The following is an 18996-nucleotide window of genomic DNA, read 5'->3' on the forward strand; positions in this document are numbered from 1 at the left end:
TTTTTTGTCATCAAGTACCAGAGTATGGCATGGTCGGTATGGATTATGACCTTGGCACCTATGAGATACGACCGAATTTATCCATTGTGAACACAATAGCCAAAAGTTCTTTCTCGGTCACCGTGTAGTTCATTTGAGCATCATTCATTGTCTTGCTCATATAGTACACCGGAAGAAACATTTTGTTCACTTTTTGAGCCAAAACTGCCCCAACCGCGACATCGCTCACATCACATATGAGCTCAAAAGGCAAGCTCGAATTAGGTGCGGTGATGATAGGAGTGGTGGTCAACTTATGCTTGAGATTCAAAGGCTTGCATGCATTTTTCATCAAACACGAACTTAGCATCTTTTTCCAACAACTTGCACAAGGGATTCACCACCTTCGAAAAGTCTTTGATAAATCTCCGTTAGAACCCCGCATGCCCAAGAAAACTTCGGACTCCCTTGACAGATGTAGGGGGAGGGAGCCTTGAAATCACATCAATTTTTGTTTTGTCTACCTCAATACCATGCTTTGAAATTTTATGCCCAATAAATATGCCCTCTTCCACCATAAAGTGGCATTTCTCCCAATTGAGAACAAGATTAGTTTCTTCACAACGGGCCAAAACTCTATCAAGATTCTTCAAGCATTCATGAAATGAGTCTCCCATAACACTAAAGTCATACATGAACACCTCCAAAATGTCTTCCACCATATCAATGAAAATGGCCCTCATACACCGCTGAAATATAGCCGGTTCATTGCACAATTCAAAAGGCATTCTAGAGAAAGCAAAGGTGCCATATGGACAAGTGAATGTGGTCTTCTCCTGATCTTTCGGAGCAATCAAGATTTGGTTGTACCCAGAATACCCATCCAAGAAACAGTAGAAGGCATGCCCAGCAAGTCGATCTAACACTGATCAAGAAAAATCAAAGGAAAGTGATCCTTGCGAGTCACTTTATTCAACTTGCGGTAATCCATGAATACCTCCAACCGGTGACGGTTCTGGTAGGATTCAACTCATTTTGTGAATTTGCAACCATGGTCATGCCACCCTTCTTCGTACACATTGCACCGGTGAAGTCCACGAGCTATCAGAAATAGGGTACACAACCCCGACATCCAACCACTTGATCACCTCCTTTTTTACAACTTCTTGCATTGCCTCATTTAACCTCTTTTGATGCTCCAAGTAGGGCTTTGCATCATCTTCTAGAATAATCTTGTGCATACAGAATGCGGGGATTATCCCCCGAATATCATCTAAAGTCTATTCAATTGCCTTTTTTCCGCTTTTAAAGCATCGTCAATGCGGCATCAACCTGCATGTTAGTAAGACAAGAGGAAAGAATAACTGGCAAAGTAGAATTTGATCCTAAGAACTCATACCTGAGGTGTGGAGGCAGCGGTTTCAACTCCAACACCGGAGGCTCCTCAATTGAAGGTTTTGTTGGTGGAGTCTTCCTATTTTTAAGGTCCAAAGATAATTTCCTAGGCTCATAAGAGTAAGAGCCCATTCCATGTAAAGCGTTCACGCACTCCACTCAGCCCTCATCATCATTGACATTAAGATTCAGCAATACGGCCTCCAATGGATCTTCCACATTAATCATTGCACTGGTGTCATCAACTATCACTGATGTGACGAGGTCCACAAAAGAGCACACCTCGATACTGTTGGGATGCTTCATTGATTTGCAAACATGAAAGACTATTTTTTCATCACCCACCCGGAAGGTGAGTTCCCCTGCTTCCACATCAACTAAGTCCTTCCCGTAGAAAGGAAAGGTCTCCCCAATATGATAGGAACTTCATAATCCACCTTACAATCCAAGATCACAAAGTCAGCTGGCAAGATAAATTTGTCCACCCGGACAAGCACATCATCAATAATACCCAATGGTCTCTTCATCGTTTTATCCGCCATATGTAATCTCAAGGAAGTCGACCTAGGTTTCCCAATACCCAAGGTTTTGAAAACTATGTATGGCATAAAATTGATACTAGCCCCCAAATCGCATAGAGCCTTAGCAAAATCTGCACTCTCAATGGTGCCAGGAATGGTGAAAGCACTGGGATCTTCAAGCTTCGGGGCCATTGAATGCACTATAGCACTAACCTGGTGAGTCATATTTATTGTTTCACAATCCATAGAATGCTTCTTTGTAACCAATTCCTTCATGAATTTAGCATAGCCCACCATTTGTTCAAGAGCCTCCACCAAAGGCACATTAATGGATAAGCTCTTAGTCATATCAATGAACTTTTTAAACTGATTCTCATTTTTCTGCTTTGCGATCCTTTGAGGATAAGGTGGAGGTGGCCTTGGCAAAGGAGCCTTGGCTTTAGGCACAACCGGCTCCGGTATGTCTATTATGTATTCCCTAGACGGGTTCACATTATTTTGAGTTTCCACCTCGACATCATGAATATTAATCCTCACTTCTTCATTCATATTTTCATCAATCACATTTTCAACCACCAAAGGAATTTCATCTTCTTGCAACTCAACATCATCATCCACAATTTGCTTTTGTTTGGAGGCATGCACATCACCGCCTCTCCCACTTTTTGTTGTTACCGCCATAACATGATTGTTCCCACCCTTCGGATTTACTACCGTATCACTTGGTAGAGCACTCTTATGGTGAGTATTTAAAGACTGTGAGATTTGGCCTAGCTGCACCTCTATGTTTCTGATAGAGATATTGTGGGAAGCCAACTGAGCATCCGAGTCCGCATTCTTCTTCATCATCTGTTTGAACATCATTTTAATTCTACCCATATCATTTCTAGAAGAACCAGGACCTTGAGATGGAAATGGGGGTGGATTGTTCAGTTGTTGGTACATTGGGGGCCTTTGAAAGTCTTGCCCCCGGTTTCCTTGGTTTCCATTGTTCCATCCACCTTGATTGTTATTACTACCCCAATTGTTATTATTACCATTCCAATTTCCTTGGTTATTTTGATTGTTGTTCTGATTGCCCCAATTGTTGTTTTGGTTGTTGTTCCCCCAATTACCATTGCCTTATTGTTGATTGCCCCAATTGCCTTGGGGTCTCCATTGTTGTTGGTTGGAAAAATTGCCTCTTTGGCCTTGATACTTATTCACGTATTGCACCTCTTCATTTTGTTCATCATAACCATCATTTTGAAATCTACCACAATCATTGTCAAATTGCTCTGAATTCCCTTGGTTTTGTTGACATCTTTGTCTTCTTTTGTTGACAAGAATGTTAACACCCTCCATGGTATTCACTTGGCGAGGATTTTGAACTTGTTGCAACTGTGCCTTTGCTAGTTGATTCATTGTAGTTGTCAACTCAGCTATAGCCTGCCCATGACCATGTAATTCCTTGTGCAAATGAATAACTATGGGGTCACCCTGGGGCACATTGGTTTTACTTTGCCAAGTGGAAGAAGTGTCAGCCATCTCGTCAAGAATATCACATACCTCATCATACGACAGCTTCATAAAGTTGCCCCCAACAAGTTGGTTCACTATGCATTGGTTTGTGGTGTTAATACCCCGGTAGAAATTCTGTTGGATCATCGCCTCGGTCATTTCATTGTTGGGGAATTCCTTCACCATTGTTCTATAATGCTCTCAAATCTCATGCAAAGGTTTCGTGGGCTCTTGCTTTATCTCCAAGATCTCATCTCTCAATGTATCCATATGCCCCGGTGAGAAAAATTTTGCGATGAACTTATCCGCCAACTCATCCCAAATAGTGATGGAATGGTTGGGAAGTCGCTCAAGCTAATCAAGTGTTTTCCCTCTAAGTGAAAATGGAAAGAGTCTCAACCGGAGAGCATCCTCAGATACGTTAGTTTGCTTACTCCCCCAACATTTATCCACGAACCCCTTGAGATGTTTGTAAGCATTTTGATTTGCAGCGCCCGTGAAATACCCACGCTGCTCTAGCAAAGTCAGCATCACATTGGTTATTTAAAAATTGCCCGCCCGGATTCGGGGTGGGACAATAGCACTTGAATAGCCTTGGTTCGGAAGTTCTCTAGGAGCCACTCTTGGAGGTGGCGGAGGAGGGTCTGGAATATTGTCATTTGCATTAGCATTGGTCTGGTGGCCTATGCATTGTCCTTGAAGTACAAGAGGCACCTCATCATCTCCGACGTCATCTACCTCCTCCCCCATAATCACATTTCCAAAAGGGCCATTGGCGTTGTTCAATGCCATTTGGTACCTGAGTTGTGACACAAACAAATTAGTAACAAAGAAGGAAAGAAGAACAATATACAAAACTAGTTAGATAGATAGCCAAAACCGTTAGCTCCCAGGCAACACCAAAAAGTTGATCAAGGCCAACGCTGCACTACTATTGAGTAGCGAGAGAGGGTCGAAGCAGCTTTTACCCGATTAAGGTCGGAATCGATTTCCATAGGGAGCTGAAAGTTGGAGTCGGGTGTCTATCTAATCGAGAGTTGTGTATGTGTTCCAAATTGCACTTCTAAACATTTTTGGGTTTTTATTTACTTCTAGTTATATAAACTACAATGCGCAATTAAACTAGAATAAGCTAAGAGTAAACTATTGCGAGTTGTTCAAATGGTTAAAAGGCACTAGGGTAGTGACTTTCGCCTAGGTGGTCAATTGACGGGTACTTGAGTCTAAGGCATGATTGACACATTTGGGGAGTATGATATAACCGTTGCACGATTCTACCCACTCTACACCTCTCGGTAGTTCGAGTGGTTTTGCCCAAATTGACTTTCTCAAGACCAATTGGGTATGCAAATTTGCGCAAGCAATCAAGGTTCAAGTCGGGTATTGCTATCTCTAGGTTTAACCCTTTAATTGGGGCTATCAATTTTTTGAGTACGCCCCAATTCCTTGTTGGACTAATTTCAGAGATTTAGGCTCTCTTTCTCAAGAAGAGCCAAAGTCAACTAAGCACAAACTAGTGTTTGCAACCACCAATTCAGCAATTAAACATGAAATTAGCCCAAATATCAAACACCCATAGTCAATCTAGCCCTAAAACACAAGACCCATCAATTACCCACACTAGGGTTGAGCCACAACCCTAGCTTATTGGTCTAGCTACTCATAATTGAAGAAGAAAACAAAGAAATAGATGAATAAAAACTCATTAATTAATTGCTAAGATAAACTAGAAGATTCCATGTTGAAATGAAGCTAAAATTGCTCAAAATAGCTAAAACTATCGAAGTCACGAGCGCAGCTCAGTACAAAATCTATCTTATAACCTAAAAATGGGAAATGAAGCTATTTATACTAAACTGAAAAATCTGGATAAAAATACCCCTGCGGGGCTAGTGCGGACCACACAAAATCACGTGCGGCCGCACTAAGGCTCTTGACTTAAAACTACAGTTCTCTGAACTTGGGCAATGCGGACCGCAAAGGATCGAGTGCGGCCGCAGTGGCTCTAGTGCGGTCCGCATGAAATTGAGCGTGGACCGCATTGGGCTTCAAACTCCAAATTTGCACTTCTCTGATTCTTGGCTCTGCGGACCGCACTAAATTGAGTGCAGCCGTAATGACTCCAATACGGACCACAGTAAATCCCATGCGGCCGCATTGCCTTTTTTGCCTGAGTTGCATACTCTCTGAACCTCACATGTGCGGACAACACAGAATGATGTACGATCTCACTAGCCCTGTTTCGCCTGAGCTTTGTCTTGTCTTGATACTTGTGCAAGTTTCACTCCTCTTTGAGTTGATCTTTGACATTTTGTCACCTTGTTGATCAAACCTGCAATCAAGCATAACTTGTGAGCCTTTGGGACTATTTTGTATACATTTCTAATTAGAACTTAAGCAAGAAAGAGTATAAAATATATCAAAATCTCTAGTTATCATCGTTCTACTACGGAAGCTATTCACCTTATCAGGAGGTTGATGGAACAGTACATAGATAGGAAGAGGGATTTGCACATGGTATTTATTGATCTAGAGAAGGCGTATGACAAGGTCCCTAGGGACGTGCTTTGGAGATGCCTGAAGGTGAAAGGTATGCCGATAGCTTATATTAGGGCGATAAAGGATTTGTATGATTGAGCTAAGACGCGGGTTTGTTGATACCCAATTTTTCCCTATATATTTTTTAATATGCAAAACAACTTCAAAATGGCATATATGTGCATATGTGAACATATCCAAGTGTTTTATTATTTTTTCATAATTTTTAAAGTTTTTTAAAATCAATTTATTTCCCTCTTTTATCCATAAAAACGCAATAAATATTTCCAAAATTATTATTTTGGTAATTCATTTATTGGACTTTCATATTTATGTTAGAATTCAGTTAAGGTAATTTTTACAAATTTATTTAGTATTTTTAAGCTAAATTGCACGTAATTGCAATATTAGGCTCTTTAAGATTTAATTGTGTTTATATTCATAAAATCAAGTCCTATATTTTTAAATTATTAATTATATGTTATAAATTATTTTAGTGCTTTTAATTTGTTTTTTGAAATTAATTTACTACTTTTTAGAAAATGAATAAGGAAAAATGGCTATTTAAAATCCAGCCACATTGGCTTTCAATTTTAGCCTAAATTGAGCCCCAAATCAGACCCAATTTCCCAGCCCAATTGCAACTCAAACCCGACCCCTAACCCAATTTAAGCGACCCAACCCAGATTCCCCACCTAACCCCTTTAATCCTAGCCGTTGATCATTTAGATCAACGGCCACCGTTCCCTCTTACCTTTTTTAACCTTAAACGACCCCTTACCCTACCTCATTCTTCACCAAATGCCGCCCTTAGATTCCCTTTCTCTCTCAATTCTCTCTAAAACTCTCATGAACCCTAGCCGCCGCCATCTAATCCCACCCTAATCCACCCTAAACCCTGCCTAATCCATGGCCTCCCATAGCCATTGGAGATGTGTAGTGGCCTTCTATGGCTCCTGGGTGTTTGTTTCTGTGGTTTCATAGCTAGACCTTGAGGAAATCTGGTCCAGTCCTTGCTCGACTTCTATTCATGGCCTTTCTCCGGTCATCCATGACCTTTCTTCGGCCAGCCATGGTCGTTCGAGTCAGATCCTTGACTCTCCTAGTTAGATCGGTAACTTTCAAGGTCTTTCTCACCTTTTCTGGGTCTTACGAAACCCTAATCTTTAAAATCTTTTGGTTTTCTTTCATATCTGCCATAGATTTGTGCTCGCTATGAATTTCTTAAGTGTTTTCTCGAAGGTTCTTCAACTTTTCTTTTAAAACGACTCTTCATTTTTTCGACAATTAGGGTTTTCCTTTAAGTTATTTCAAAATATCTCTTCTTTGATTTTAATGTGTTTGTGATTTTGCTATGTTTTGCTCATGTTGTTCTTCTACCTGTTTCAGCATGTTAAAACCCTAGTTCCCTTTTTGTCTTATCCGAGTTCTGAAACTGCATGTTTAAATGGGTACTTGTTCGATTAAGTTCTTCGTCCTTACTTGACTTATTTGATTATGAGTTTTACCATTTTTTTAACTCGATTATTGTGGAAAACCCTAGGCCTTTTGGTCTGTGACTGCTTGTTTGAATGTATACTTGACTCGATTAAAGGTTCCTTGTTTCAGACTCTCTTTTCTTTCTGTGACTCATCTGATTCTGAGTTTCACTATCTTCTTAACTCGACTATTGGTGGAACCCTAATTTCTTAAAAGGTTTTCCTCACTTGTTACTGTGAGACCTTTACTTGTTTTGACTCTCTTTTTCACTTTGGCTATGCGTGTGAGCCATGACTATCTAACTTTGTTCACTATTGAATCATATGCTTATTTCTGCAACTATTGTATGTTGTTTCTTTTGCCAATGTGCTTGACCTCGCATGTCTGATGCTTCTGTTCACTCTATTTGTATACTGAAGTGCAGAATCATGTTTCTTCCTTGATTTATCTTGGTCTTGTGACTGATTGCAAAAGCTTTTCTTTTATGAGCCTTAATTTCACTCGCTTGTTTAATTTAATTGATTCCGTTCCCTTTACTGTAATGTTTTACCTTGCTGAATCTTTTCCAAAATAAGCATATTTTGTACTTAGACTTGACTGTTTGCTTCATGTTTTTACTGCCCCTTTTATGGCAATAATAAATCTATTTCCAAACTGATTTTCCTTCCTTAATTAGTCCTGCTGCTACCCCTTAAACAATGATTCCTTAATTAAATGGAGTCACTTGTGGTAATTGATTCTGACTTGTGATTGTTTCCATGTTTGTGTTAAGACTTTCTTATTACCTTATTCTTCACCTGTTTTCAAAACTATAAATACCCACCCTCTTTTCTTTCAAAGACACAAACAATTTGAGTTTAAGAACACACACTTCACTCAAAACTCTCTTTTTCTCTATTGCTACTTGTGCTACTGCTTTGTCTAGCCAACTGAAAGCCAAGGCTAGGCTGTGGAAATTCGCTTACTTTTTCTTTCTGCACTTTGCCTCTTTACTGGTATGTCCTAGTTAATTTTCAAGCATCAACAACAACATGATTCCGTAATTTCTCCAACTTCTCTCATGTTTGTCTACTTCTGCTTATGTTTCTGCAATCAAGTTACATTACTAGCATGCTGAAATGTGTTCCCTTTCCTTTTTAAATTAATGCTCTTATATGTGTATGAATCCCCAAACTCCACATCCCCTCTTTGTGTTTGTGGTCTCTGGCTGGTTTGTGGGCATGCCAGCATCATCTATTGTTGTACATGTCCAAACCTGACTCTTCCTGGGGTCATATGCTTCATGCAATGTATTCCCAAAACCCCTGACCCCTTTGTGCAACTGCTAATTCTGTGTAGTTTAAGCTTTACTACTACTGTTTTCAAATCACCCTTACCCCTTACCATTCTCAACCCAGTTTTAAATAAATCTCTGTATTCTGCACTTCCACTATATTCTTAGAACCTAGGTTCTGCCCCTTTTGTGTGAGCCTTGCCTTGGGACCCTTAAGCTCCCTCTGAACTTGGGCACATAAGGTCTGGCCCTTCCACACTGCACTCATCTCTGTCTGGTTATGCAACCTGAGTGTAAGCACTGCCCGGGGTCTTTTGAGACCCTTAGGGAACTTTGACACACTCAGGTCTGAGGAAGACTTTGAATAAGTGGCTTTTGAGGTGGTTTATTCCATAACTCGGAGAGGAAGCTAGAATCAGTCTTCCTGTGGTTGTAACTTCTTATTTTGCACATTTCTGTTGTAACTCAGTACTGGTTTGTAATAATTTAACAAATATTGGGGTTGGCTAGTGAAAGGGATGGGGTAACTATGCACGTTTAGCTATTAGAAGGGTAGACACCATGCCTATAGGATCTGTTCTATTTTAATTCAAGTTTTGCATGCTCCACTTTCACGCAGATAGAGAACATTCCTATATGATTTGTTTAATGAACTCTGCATGTTTTATTACCACACTGAGACACCATGCCTATAGGATTTAAATGGCTATAATCAGACGTCATGTCTACAGTGTTAAAATCAGCTTTGAAATTAGTTGTCATGTCTCTAAGTTTAAAATCAGTATTTTTCATATGAATCATGAGTATAGGAATTTCAAGTAAGTCCTGCCTGCTTCATTTCACGTTCAACTAGATATCATGTCTATAGGAATTAAAAATCATCAATAATAGAGAACATGCCTATAGGATCTAAAACCAGTCTACTTTAAAAACTAGTTTGACTCGTACCGTTCTGGATCAGTTTTAAACAACCTACTCCTTTTATTAATACGGTTTAGATAGCATGCCTATAGGATCCAAATCGCTCATTTAAAACTGTCACTGTTTTGCTCCATTCTGAATCAGTAATAGATATCATGCTTATAGGATGTCACCAGTACACACTTAGGCAAGCCTTAGGTAATAATGATAAAACTGAATCTGCCTTTGTTAATTAGCAACTGCTACAACCAGCAGGCATGCCTGATTCGGACTTCTTATCTGAGTTATGTAATAAATTGGTCTGCTTCAACAATTAAAACTCCCCTGCGTTAGTACTTTAAATTCTGACCCTAAATGTGTTTAAGTCATGCTATTTATATGCTTTACTTGAGGAGGTATATTTGAGCCTCTTAGTTGTTTATATGTTTCCCCTAATGTGCAGTCATATATGTTTTGAATGTCGCCTTAGTCTTTTACCTTTAAAGTCTCAAAAGTCAGCCTAAAATCTTCCCTCTTATAGGAATAGTAGTCCAAAATTCCTCCAGGACTGATAGGAATGGGACGGGTAATAGCATGCAATAGAGGTCGAGACCAATCCGTGCTTTGATACCTTAATGGGGTGGGAAGGGTAGATATGGATATTATGACCGGTGCGCTAATACCACGTGTATCCCCTCTCTTGAGGAGTGTCTTAACGGGTATCGCATTGATGTGATCCATATTATAAATAAACCTAGGACCCCCCTCCTTTTTATACTCTCAAGTATTTGTAGAACTGTAACTTCTTTTCAAAATTTGCCTTTTAATTTCTTTCAAATTCTTATGTGTTTAAACCTAAATCCCCTACTATTTGAGCCTATACTTGTCTATATGTTAATTGTACAAAATTCACAAAACTATTTGGCCGGGAACCACACTAGTGGATCCTGAAGGGTTCCTAACACCTTCCCCGATCTCTGGTTATCAAACGAAATGAACCCTATAGGTGTCCTAATGCACCTTAAATCATTAGGTGGTGACTCTTCAAATGCAAAACCCAGTTGTCTTATACCCAAAATTCCATAAACCCGATGTTTCGATGCGAAGAGGGAAAAAGGGGGCGCGACAGGGTTAGGACTGTGGTAGGTGACTCAACACCTTTTCTGATGGTTATGGGGTTACACGAACGATCTGCACTCCGCCCTTCTTATTTGCTCTGCTAATGGACACACTGAAATACCATATTCAAGGGGAGGTACCATGGTGTATGTTGTTCGCTGATGATACAGTTCTGATTGATGAGATGACAGGCGACATTAATGAGAAACTAGAGGTATAAAAGCAGGCTGTAGAGTCTAAATGTTTCAAGTTGAGTAGGACCAAGACGGAATATTTGGAGATCGATAGAATAGTTAAGGTGACACTTGACTCGCAAGTCATCCCTAAGAGAGAGAGTTTCAAGTGCCTAGGGTCAATTATCCAAGGAGATGGGGAGATCGACGGGAATGTCATACACCGTATCAGGGTGGGATGGATGAAATCGAGGTTAGCGTCCAGAGTCATGTGTGACAAGAAGGTGCCACTGAAACTTAATAGTAAGTTCTATAGAGCAGTGGTTAGGCCGACCATGTTGTATGGGGCTGAGTGTTGGACAGTCAAGAATTCTTATATCCAGAAGATGAAAGTAGCCGAAATAAGGATGTTGAGATGGATGTCCGGGCACACTAGGCTGGATAAGATTAGGAATGAAGATATTCGGGAGAGGTTGGGCGTGACTCCCATAGACTACAAGATGCAGGAAGCGTGGCTTAGATGGTTCAAGCACGTGCGTAGGAGAAGCCTTGCCTTGGTTAGGAGGTGTGTGAACAGTTGGCTTGGATAGGTATGAGAAGAGGTAGAGGGTGGCCTAAGAAGTATTTTTTGCGAGGTGATTAGGCAGGACATGGCGCGACTTCACATTTCCGAGGACGTGACCCTGGATAGGGAGGTGTGGAGGTCAAGCATTGGGGTTGTAGGTTAGGGGGTAATTCAACATTTTTCCTCGTTGTTCAAGCAAGTCTGATAGTGTTTTGTCTAAGAGTGCTAGCGGTTTTTGTTCATCACACTATTTTAATTTTTAATTTTTGTTTTTATTTTTTTCAATGTTATTGTTAGCATAATTATTGTCCTTTCACTTATTTGTTGTCTCTTACGATACTAATACTATTTGTCTGGTTTCTGTTGTTGTTACAAATCTTTTCTCTCCGAGCCGAGGTCACCCGGAAATAGCCATTCTACCCCTCTAGGGTAGGGGTAAGGTCTATGTACACTCTATGCTCCCCAGACCCTACTAATGGGATGATTATTGGGTTGATGTTGTTGTTGTTATTGTTGTCCCTTAGAGGAACAATCAGTGCAATTGTCTACGAGAATAGTGAAAACCTCTTATTTAGGGCGTAATTAAGTCAACTTAAAGTTTAAATATGCACTAAATACAAGTCATCAAATTTGGTGAAGCTAGCCTACAAAATAAGATTGTCTTGTGGAGAAAGAATAGTGTACTTGTTAAAAACAAACTCACCATGTGGATTAATATTATGCTGACATATGGCATGTGAGTCGAAGCGATAAAGAAGAATAATGTGCAAAGAAGAATTGAGCAATTCCCACGTGATCGTTTATGAAGATACCATGCCTTCTAGCTAAATAGGTACGAGCTGATAATTAAGGTCATTCGAAGCCATAAAGATGGAAAGATACTTAATAAAAGAAGATTACAAAGAAGAATATTCGTGAGCTAAATAGTCACGAATATGAAAAGAAATCAGCTTAATCCCTAATTGTGCGCGATTGACTATTATTACTTCAATCGTTACAAAGCACCCACGTAATGAGTAATTAAATTAATAATAGCAGTAACGGGTAGGAACTAAATAGGGCAAACGGTTATAAATTGTACCATTATATAAATCCCCTTTCCATATATTGTATCCCCATAGAGAAAACTATGAAATTAAACTATCATTGTCAATATTCTCGTTATTCTCTACTATCGAAAGATCCTGTTATTTCCAATTGCAAAAAAGCAACAATCATCAATAATATTTCTATTTATTCTCTTAGTTTTTATTATTGTTATTCTTTTATATTTAAGAAAGTAAAGTAAAATTGATTGTTTAAAACCCGAATTATTTTTTTATTTGCTTTGACCACAAAAACTGATTTTGATTAAATAAATAACATATCATTTAACACAAAATAGGCGTCATGATGATGCATGAAGTACGTAAATATTGTAACATGAGGAACTTAGATTTGAGAAGTCATCTTCAAAGCAGTGGAGGAGCAGCCATATTTGTATACATGCATGTGTGTTACGTCTCTCCTCGTCGTGGATAATTAATTAAGACTTTCTCATTAATTATGTTAGATATTCATTTATTCTATCCACACGGCCTCACCAACCACAATAAAAGGCTCCTTAATTCCAAATGCATCCAGTTTTTAATCCCTCTACTTCTTTGTCAATTTCCCTGCAAAAAGGATATGAGTAATATTTTCGTCTTCCTTGCGTTTATTTTGTTTTATTTTAGAAAATTTCCAGAGAAACCCGCGACTGCTATCTTTGGGTGCTGCTCACTGTGCAATAGCTCGCAAACCACACAAGAGATGTAAAACACACTAGGCACGTCCGGTGTGACGAGCTTTGACTAAGGAGACTGTTGGTGAGGAGAATCGATCTCAGGTCTCCTATATGGGAAACCACTCATCCAACCAACTCAGCCAAACCGTTACGTATATTTTACATGATAAAAATGAGAAAATGAAAACTGAAGAAAAAGTGTCTTAATAATCGTGCCACCTACAGCTTTTTACATCAATATTAATTTCGATAAATGTAAAATAAAGATTGTTTAGATGTGAATGGTATACTTCTCATTTGAGGCTAATATCTACGTATATAGAAATTAGTTACGAACTTCGTCACTGATCTATCGCTAAATTGCTCATAGCTAGCAAAATTTTATGATAATCTATTTTTAATCTGTTGCTATTAACAATGAATTTTGCTAGTTAGCTACAGAATTTGTCCGTCGCTAATTCCTATTTTTTAGTAGTGTATTCGTCAAAGGCATTCATTATTTTTTTATTTTTTTTCAAATTCAATTTTATACGGCTTCCTTTAGTGCACTACTGTAATTGAGTGAGACATTTAAGAGATAGATAAATGGTATTTTAGACAAATACTATTATTAAGGATCTTAAAAGAATATAATATGTACCGGAGGTAGCATGTATAGAACTTGAAAAAACTACGTATATTTAAATTAAGTCTATACTTAGTGTCACAAAAAATATATAATGAGTGAAATGGTATTTGACATCCACCAATTTAAATCCCAAGTATTCATAGGTGAGATTATGTTTGAGCGCTCCATGACTATCATATTAATTTGTATAGTTGTTTACATGATGAGAATAATATTTAAAGTCCAATACTATAATAGAATATCTTTAAAATCCTTGAATATCTGAAAAAGAAATAGGAAAAAAAGGTCCAAAATAATTTAGTGCCAAAAGTCACTAACTTCGTAAATTTTCAACAGGGGCAACAGGGGTGGTTTCATAATCTTCTCAAAGCTAACATAGCAACAGGAGCAGAGCTAGCCTTGAAGATCGTGAAGTGAACGAAACGAATACGCACTATGTTCGGGGATGTAGGAGAGTGGATCTTGAGAGTGTAGATTGAGAGGTGTGACTGGAGTACAACTAACGATTGATATATAATGAAAAAAATAGTCGTGAGCGTGAGTTTAATATAGAGGATTTGAAGCTTTTAAAAAACAAATTTGAGGAGTATTTCATATGTTTTTAGTTGCAAAGCTTAAACTTTTTTCTCAAGTGAAATTCATATTCAATACTACTTGCTACATAGGCATTTGGACAAAATTTGATTGAAGTTTGAAAAAAAAAGACTATTTAAAGTTGAAGTTGAAGTTGAAAGATGGTAATCAAAAATAGGTAAGTTTAGTAATTTTGCAATCTATAGTTGTATTTAGTACACCAATAAAGGAAAGAAATATGTACAAAAGGCCTTAAAAAGAAAGAAATATATGTTACAATTTTATTCATCATGACATACTGTAAGGCTTGCTTGGTACGAGGGATAAGAGATAATTAATTTCGAGATTAAATTTGAGATGAGTTTATTCCAAGTTTGGTTGGGATAAAATCACGGAATAACTAATTCTGGGAGTGTAGTGTTATGTTTATCTCTACTGGAAGATGAAATAATAATTCCGGAACTAATCTCGAATAATTAATCTTGGAATAACTTATTTCCCAACCAAACGACCCCAGGACAACTTATCTGTTACCCTGATATAGTATAACATTTACTTTTTTGCCTTAACGAATTAGCAGAAACTTTAAATAGGAATGAATCTTCACTAAATTGGAAAGAGAAAAAAATTATAGCATATTCTTATTATTTTTAGTTTTTTACCAGTTTAAGAAGATCCAAAATGCATCAACACCAGCTGTACATACAAGTTTTCTAATTTACCCCCTTACACTTCTTTTTCTTTTTCCATCAATAAATAAAAAAAGAAGAGGCATAATTGTGACGTTAAAGATGATTTCAGCATGACATCAACAACCTATTTAGGATAAACAATTAAAAAATTGCCATTCAACTGACATAATTACTCTTAGTTAATTCTAGACGAATGTGAGAAGTCACTTTATTTTATTTCTATTTTCTTTCCATGAATCAGAGATTTCTTCTATTTTTTTTTTTGGGTAAGACTCTGACAAAGAAAAATGAGATGGTCAATTACATGGCCATAATCTCCCCACTATATAAGCAGAGTGACCTTAGCCAACTCTCTTATTCTCTGTATAAAACATATACATAGAACTAAAAAATACCAGATTTTACAATGGCAACAAAAGTCTACATTGTGTATGTTTTACTCTTTTTCTGTTTCAGTTTCTTCATATATTTAATTTTTTTGTGTGTGTTACTTTTTGTTCTCTTTGTTTTCTGCATATCCAATTCTTCTATCAAATTTCTTTTTGATTTGTACTGGATTTAAAGTCAAAGTTCTGGTGCCTAATTGTACAATAAACTTCTAAAAATTATGCTTGAATTGGTTGAGGTTATTTCTTCATTTAATTTTTAATCTTGAATTTAAAAACTAATGAACATGTTTATTTAAATTTAAATTTTATCAGTTACTATTCAATGTATGGGCATGTTGAGAAGCTGGCACAAGAGATTAAGAAAGGTGCTGCATCAGTTGAAGGTGTTGAAGCTAAGCTATGGCAGGTCTGTTAATGACAAATCACTCATGATTTGGAAACTTTTCCATTATTACTAAGTGCCTGTCACAGCATTTTGTACCGTTTTAAGTTATATGCACTAACACTATATTGATTTTTTATCCATTAGATTAAATTGACCTATAACAACAGATCATTTGTCATAATAAGCCTTGTTAAGGTAACTTGAAAAATAGATGAATAACCTGTTATATCAAGTTCACTGTTAATAACAGGTTAATCGCATGACAAATCACTTATGACTTGAATTTTTTCCTTTTTTCTGAATGCATGTTACACCATTTTCTGTAGGGGCGTAATGTAGCCCTATAACACCGGTTCAATTTGACCCATAATTTTTGACGTATAGTGCAAATTTATATGCAAAAATCGCTAAAATCGCATTAAAGTATAGATATGAACACATAGTTGCAAGGATATAATGAGTTTAGTGGTAAGAACCTTAAAAGTTGAACCCATAGAGTTTAAATCCTGGATCCGCCTCTAATTTTCTATGCTCTTTATGTGCACTAACAATGCATAGATTTGTATACTATCAGATTAAACTGACATGTAACTAGCAGGTCATTTTATACTGTCAGTACATATAACTTAAATTCATCTCTGCATTTAATCTTATGTGCCAATTAATATATGAATGGAGCAGGTACCAGAAACTCTATCAGAAGAAGTTCTTGCAAAGATGAGTGCACCTGGGAAAGGTGATGCACCAATGATTACACCAGATGAACTTGCTGAGGCAGATGGCTTTGTATTTGGGTTCCCAACTAGATTTGGGATGATGCCTGCTCAATTTAAGGCTTTTCTTGATGCAACTGGTGGTCTTTGGAAAACTCAACAACTTGCTGGAAAACCAGCAGGAATTTTCTATAGCACTGGTTCTCAAGGAGGTGGCCAAGAGACTACCGCGTTAGTCCCTTTTCCTCTCCCTAAATAACTCGTGAAAATTTAAAAAAATGAACGAATTAATGTAGTTACATCATATTAATAAAACACAATTCAAGTACATTACTGTAACTCTCCTCGACGAGATTTTATTAAATATGATGTATGGTTGCAGGTTGACAGCCATAACACAGCTTGTTCACCATGGAATGATCTTTGTTCCAATTGGCTATACATTTGGAGGAGGGATGTTCGAGATGGAGAAAATCAAAGGTGGAAGTCCGTATGGTGCTGGAACTTTTGTTGGCGATGGCTCAAGACAGCCAACAGAGCTTGAATTGGAACAAGCTTTTCATCAGGGGAAATACATTGCTACCATCACTAAGAAGCTCAAAGCCTCTGCTTAAATATAATCTCTTATACTACAGTTTCACCATTTGCATTCTATAGTGTTTTCTTTTTTCTGTTTAGAGCACATGTTTCAGTTTAAATTTGGTGCTGGTAACTAAGTTTACAATGTCTTATTTTATAGTCTATTGTTCAGTGTCTGTTACAGGTCAATTTTACATGCTTAAGAATCTTGATATTTTCTTTTTGTGCCTCAAATAATTAGATGTTACACCTTTTGTGCTTATTACACCTTGCCACCCTTACAGCTCTTGTATGGCAACTGATCCATTTAGGGATGGCAATGGGGCGGCGTGAGTTTAGACATATACAGGTGCGGTGAGTAGTGATGGAGGTTTAGTAGGATCTATTATTATTCGCTAGTTATGGCTATTTAGAATCAGGGCGGATCCATATTTATGCTTTAGGGTCACAGGAACTCATGCTCACTCCAAAAACCTGTATTGTGTTACACACAATTCTCATAGATTACACCAATATTGTGGGTATATACTCAATAAAACAAAGACAGGGTGCCACCAAACAAAGGCTTCTGGTAGTAAAGGAACTAACTGCATACATATGCGTTAAGGGATTGAAACCTTTGAACTTGATTACCTTTTCTTTTTTTTTTTAAAAAAAAAAAACAGTTTTCCAAATATAATTTCTGTTGGAACTTGGAAGGCACTGTTTAACTAAATAATGATATAACATTTCTGGTCTTTCGTTTAGACGATTCATTTTCTCTTCTATTTTTATTTTTCAATTTTTTTATTCCTCTTTTGTTTCCCTCTTTCATTTTCTTTTTCCAATATGATATTCCTTTTTTTTTTTAAATATTTCATTCTTTATATTTCACAAGTTCAATTATCATCATTTTTGTATTTCCAATCAATTATCTACAAATGGCTTTTAAATAACTTGATAAAACAAAATCTTTACATGTTTGGCGTATAAAAGTATCTTGTCAGAGAAAAAAAATTTATTAGTGTTTCGCCTTTCTGCTCTCGTCTAACTTCATCTAGTGGTTTTCAAACCTTAGCTTGGCGTCCCTGAAGTCGCAAGTAATACCCAATTCCTATAACTTGCCCGCTCTTGTCGTCGATATATACGTCGAGGTGCATCCACCATCTCAAAATTTTGGATCCGCCTCTGCCAACAACTATTGATCTTTTAAATCAAGAGAAAAGAAAGTAAGAAAATTTAATAAAGAAAAGAGGGATAATACCTGAAATGAACTCCTTGTCATTGGATCCAAATCTCCGTCTGTGATTCCCTGAGCTATATTTTCGGGTATCAACGTTCTCTTGGTTAAGGAATGTCTCATCGAATAATATCAAACAGAAATAAAGGAGATTTATTATTACAGGCATCTAAGACTTATCATTATAAAATCTGTAAGGATATGGCCCTAGAAAATCTAGTTCTGACTATCACAGTCAGAGAGCTCATCAAATGAACTAGCTCTCTAGTTATTGCATCAAAAATACGTTCATATAAGAAGGTTAGTCTTGCCTTCTTGAATGATTCTTCGCATAGACGAGGAACTCATTTTTTTGGACCCCGGATGCTCGATGACCTGTAAACAAACACATTAGTTTCAATCATCATATTAAAGACTTAAAAGGATTGCACCATACTAATAACTAGGGATTTTGACCACTTATTTACATTCTTTTACTTTCGTTTTAGCTCAAAATTGCTTAAAGGTATTCCCAAAAACTAATGAAATGTACTTGCTTGGAGGAGTATTAGAATATGAGCCAAAGAGATGAAAAAACAACTCAAGAAGGAGTAATTTGAGATAAGAACAAA

General features: G+C 37.4%; 2 protein-coding genes across 2 annotated transcripts; one reads left to right on the forward strand and one right to left on the reverse strand.

Annotated features, from left to right (window-relative positions):
• Positions 1 to 1533: 1533 nt before the first annotated feature.
• Positions 1534 to 2192, reverse strand: LOC138874758 (uncharacterized). The gene is made up of 2 exons (XM_070153539.1): positions 1812 to 2192; positions 1534 to 1674 (listed from the first exon to the last, which is right to left on the reverse strand). The coding sequence occupies exons 1-2, from the start codon at positions 2190 to 2192 to the stop codon at positions 1534 to 1536; spliced, it is 522 nt and encodes a 173-aa protein (XP_070009640.1).
• A 13184-nt stretch (positions 2193 to 15376) lies between these two features.
• LOC104245234 (probable NAD(P)H dehydrogenase (quinone) FQR1-like 1) lies at positions 15377 to 17437 on the forward strand. The gene is made up of 4 exons (XM_009800820.2): positions 15377 to 15529; positions 15802 to 15895; positions 16556 to 16818; positions 16970 to 17437. The coding sequence occupies exons 1-4, from the start codon at positions 15507 to 15509 to the stop codon at positions 17199 to 17201; spliced, it is 612 nt and encodes a 203-aa protein (XP_009799122.1). The 5' UTR covers positions 15377 to 15506; the 3' UTR covers positions 17202 to 17437.
• Positions 17438 to 18996: the final 1559 nt, after the last annotated feature.

The sequence above is a fragment of the Nicotiana sylvestris genome, chromosome 8 (assembly GCF_000393655.2).
Source record: "Nicotiana sylvestris chromosome 8, ASM39365v2, whole genome shotgun sequence".
Lineage (NCBI taxonomy): Eukaryota > Viridiplantae > Streptophyta > Magnoliopsida > Solanales > Solanaceae > Nicotiana > Nicotiana sylvestris.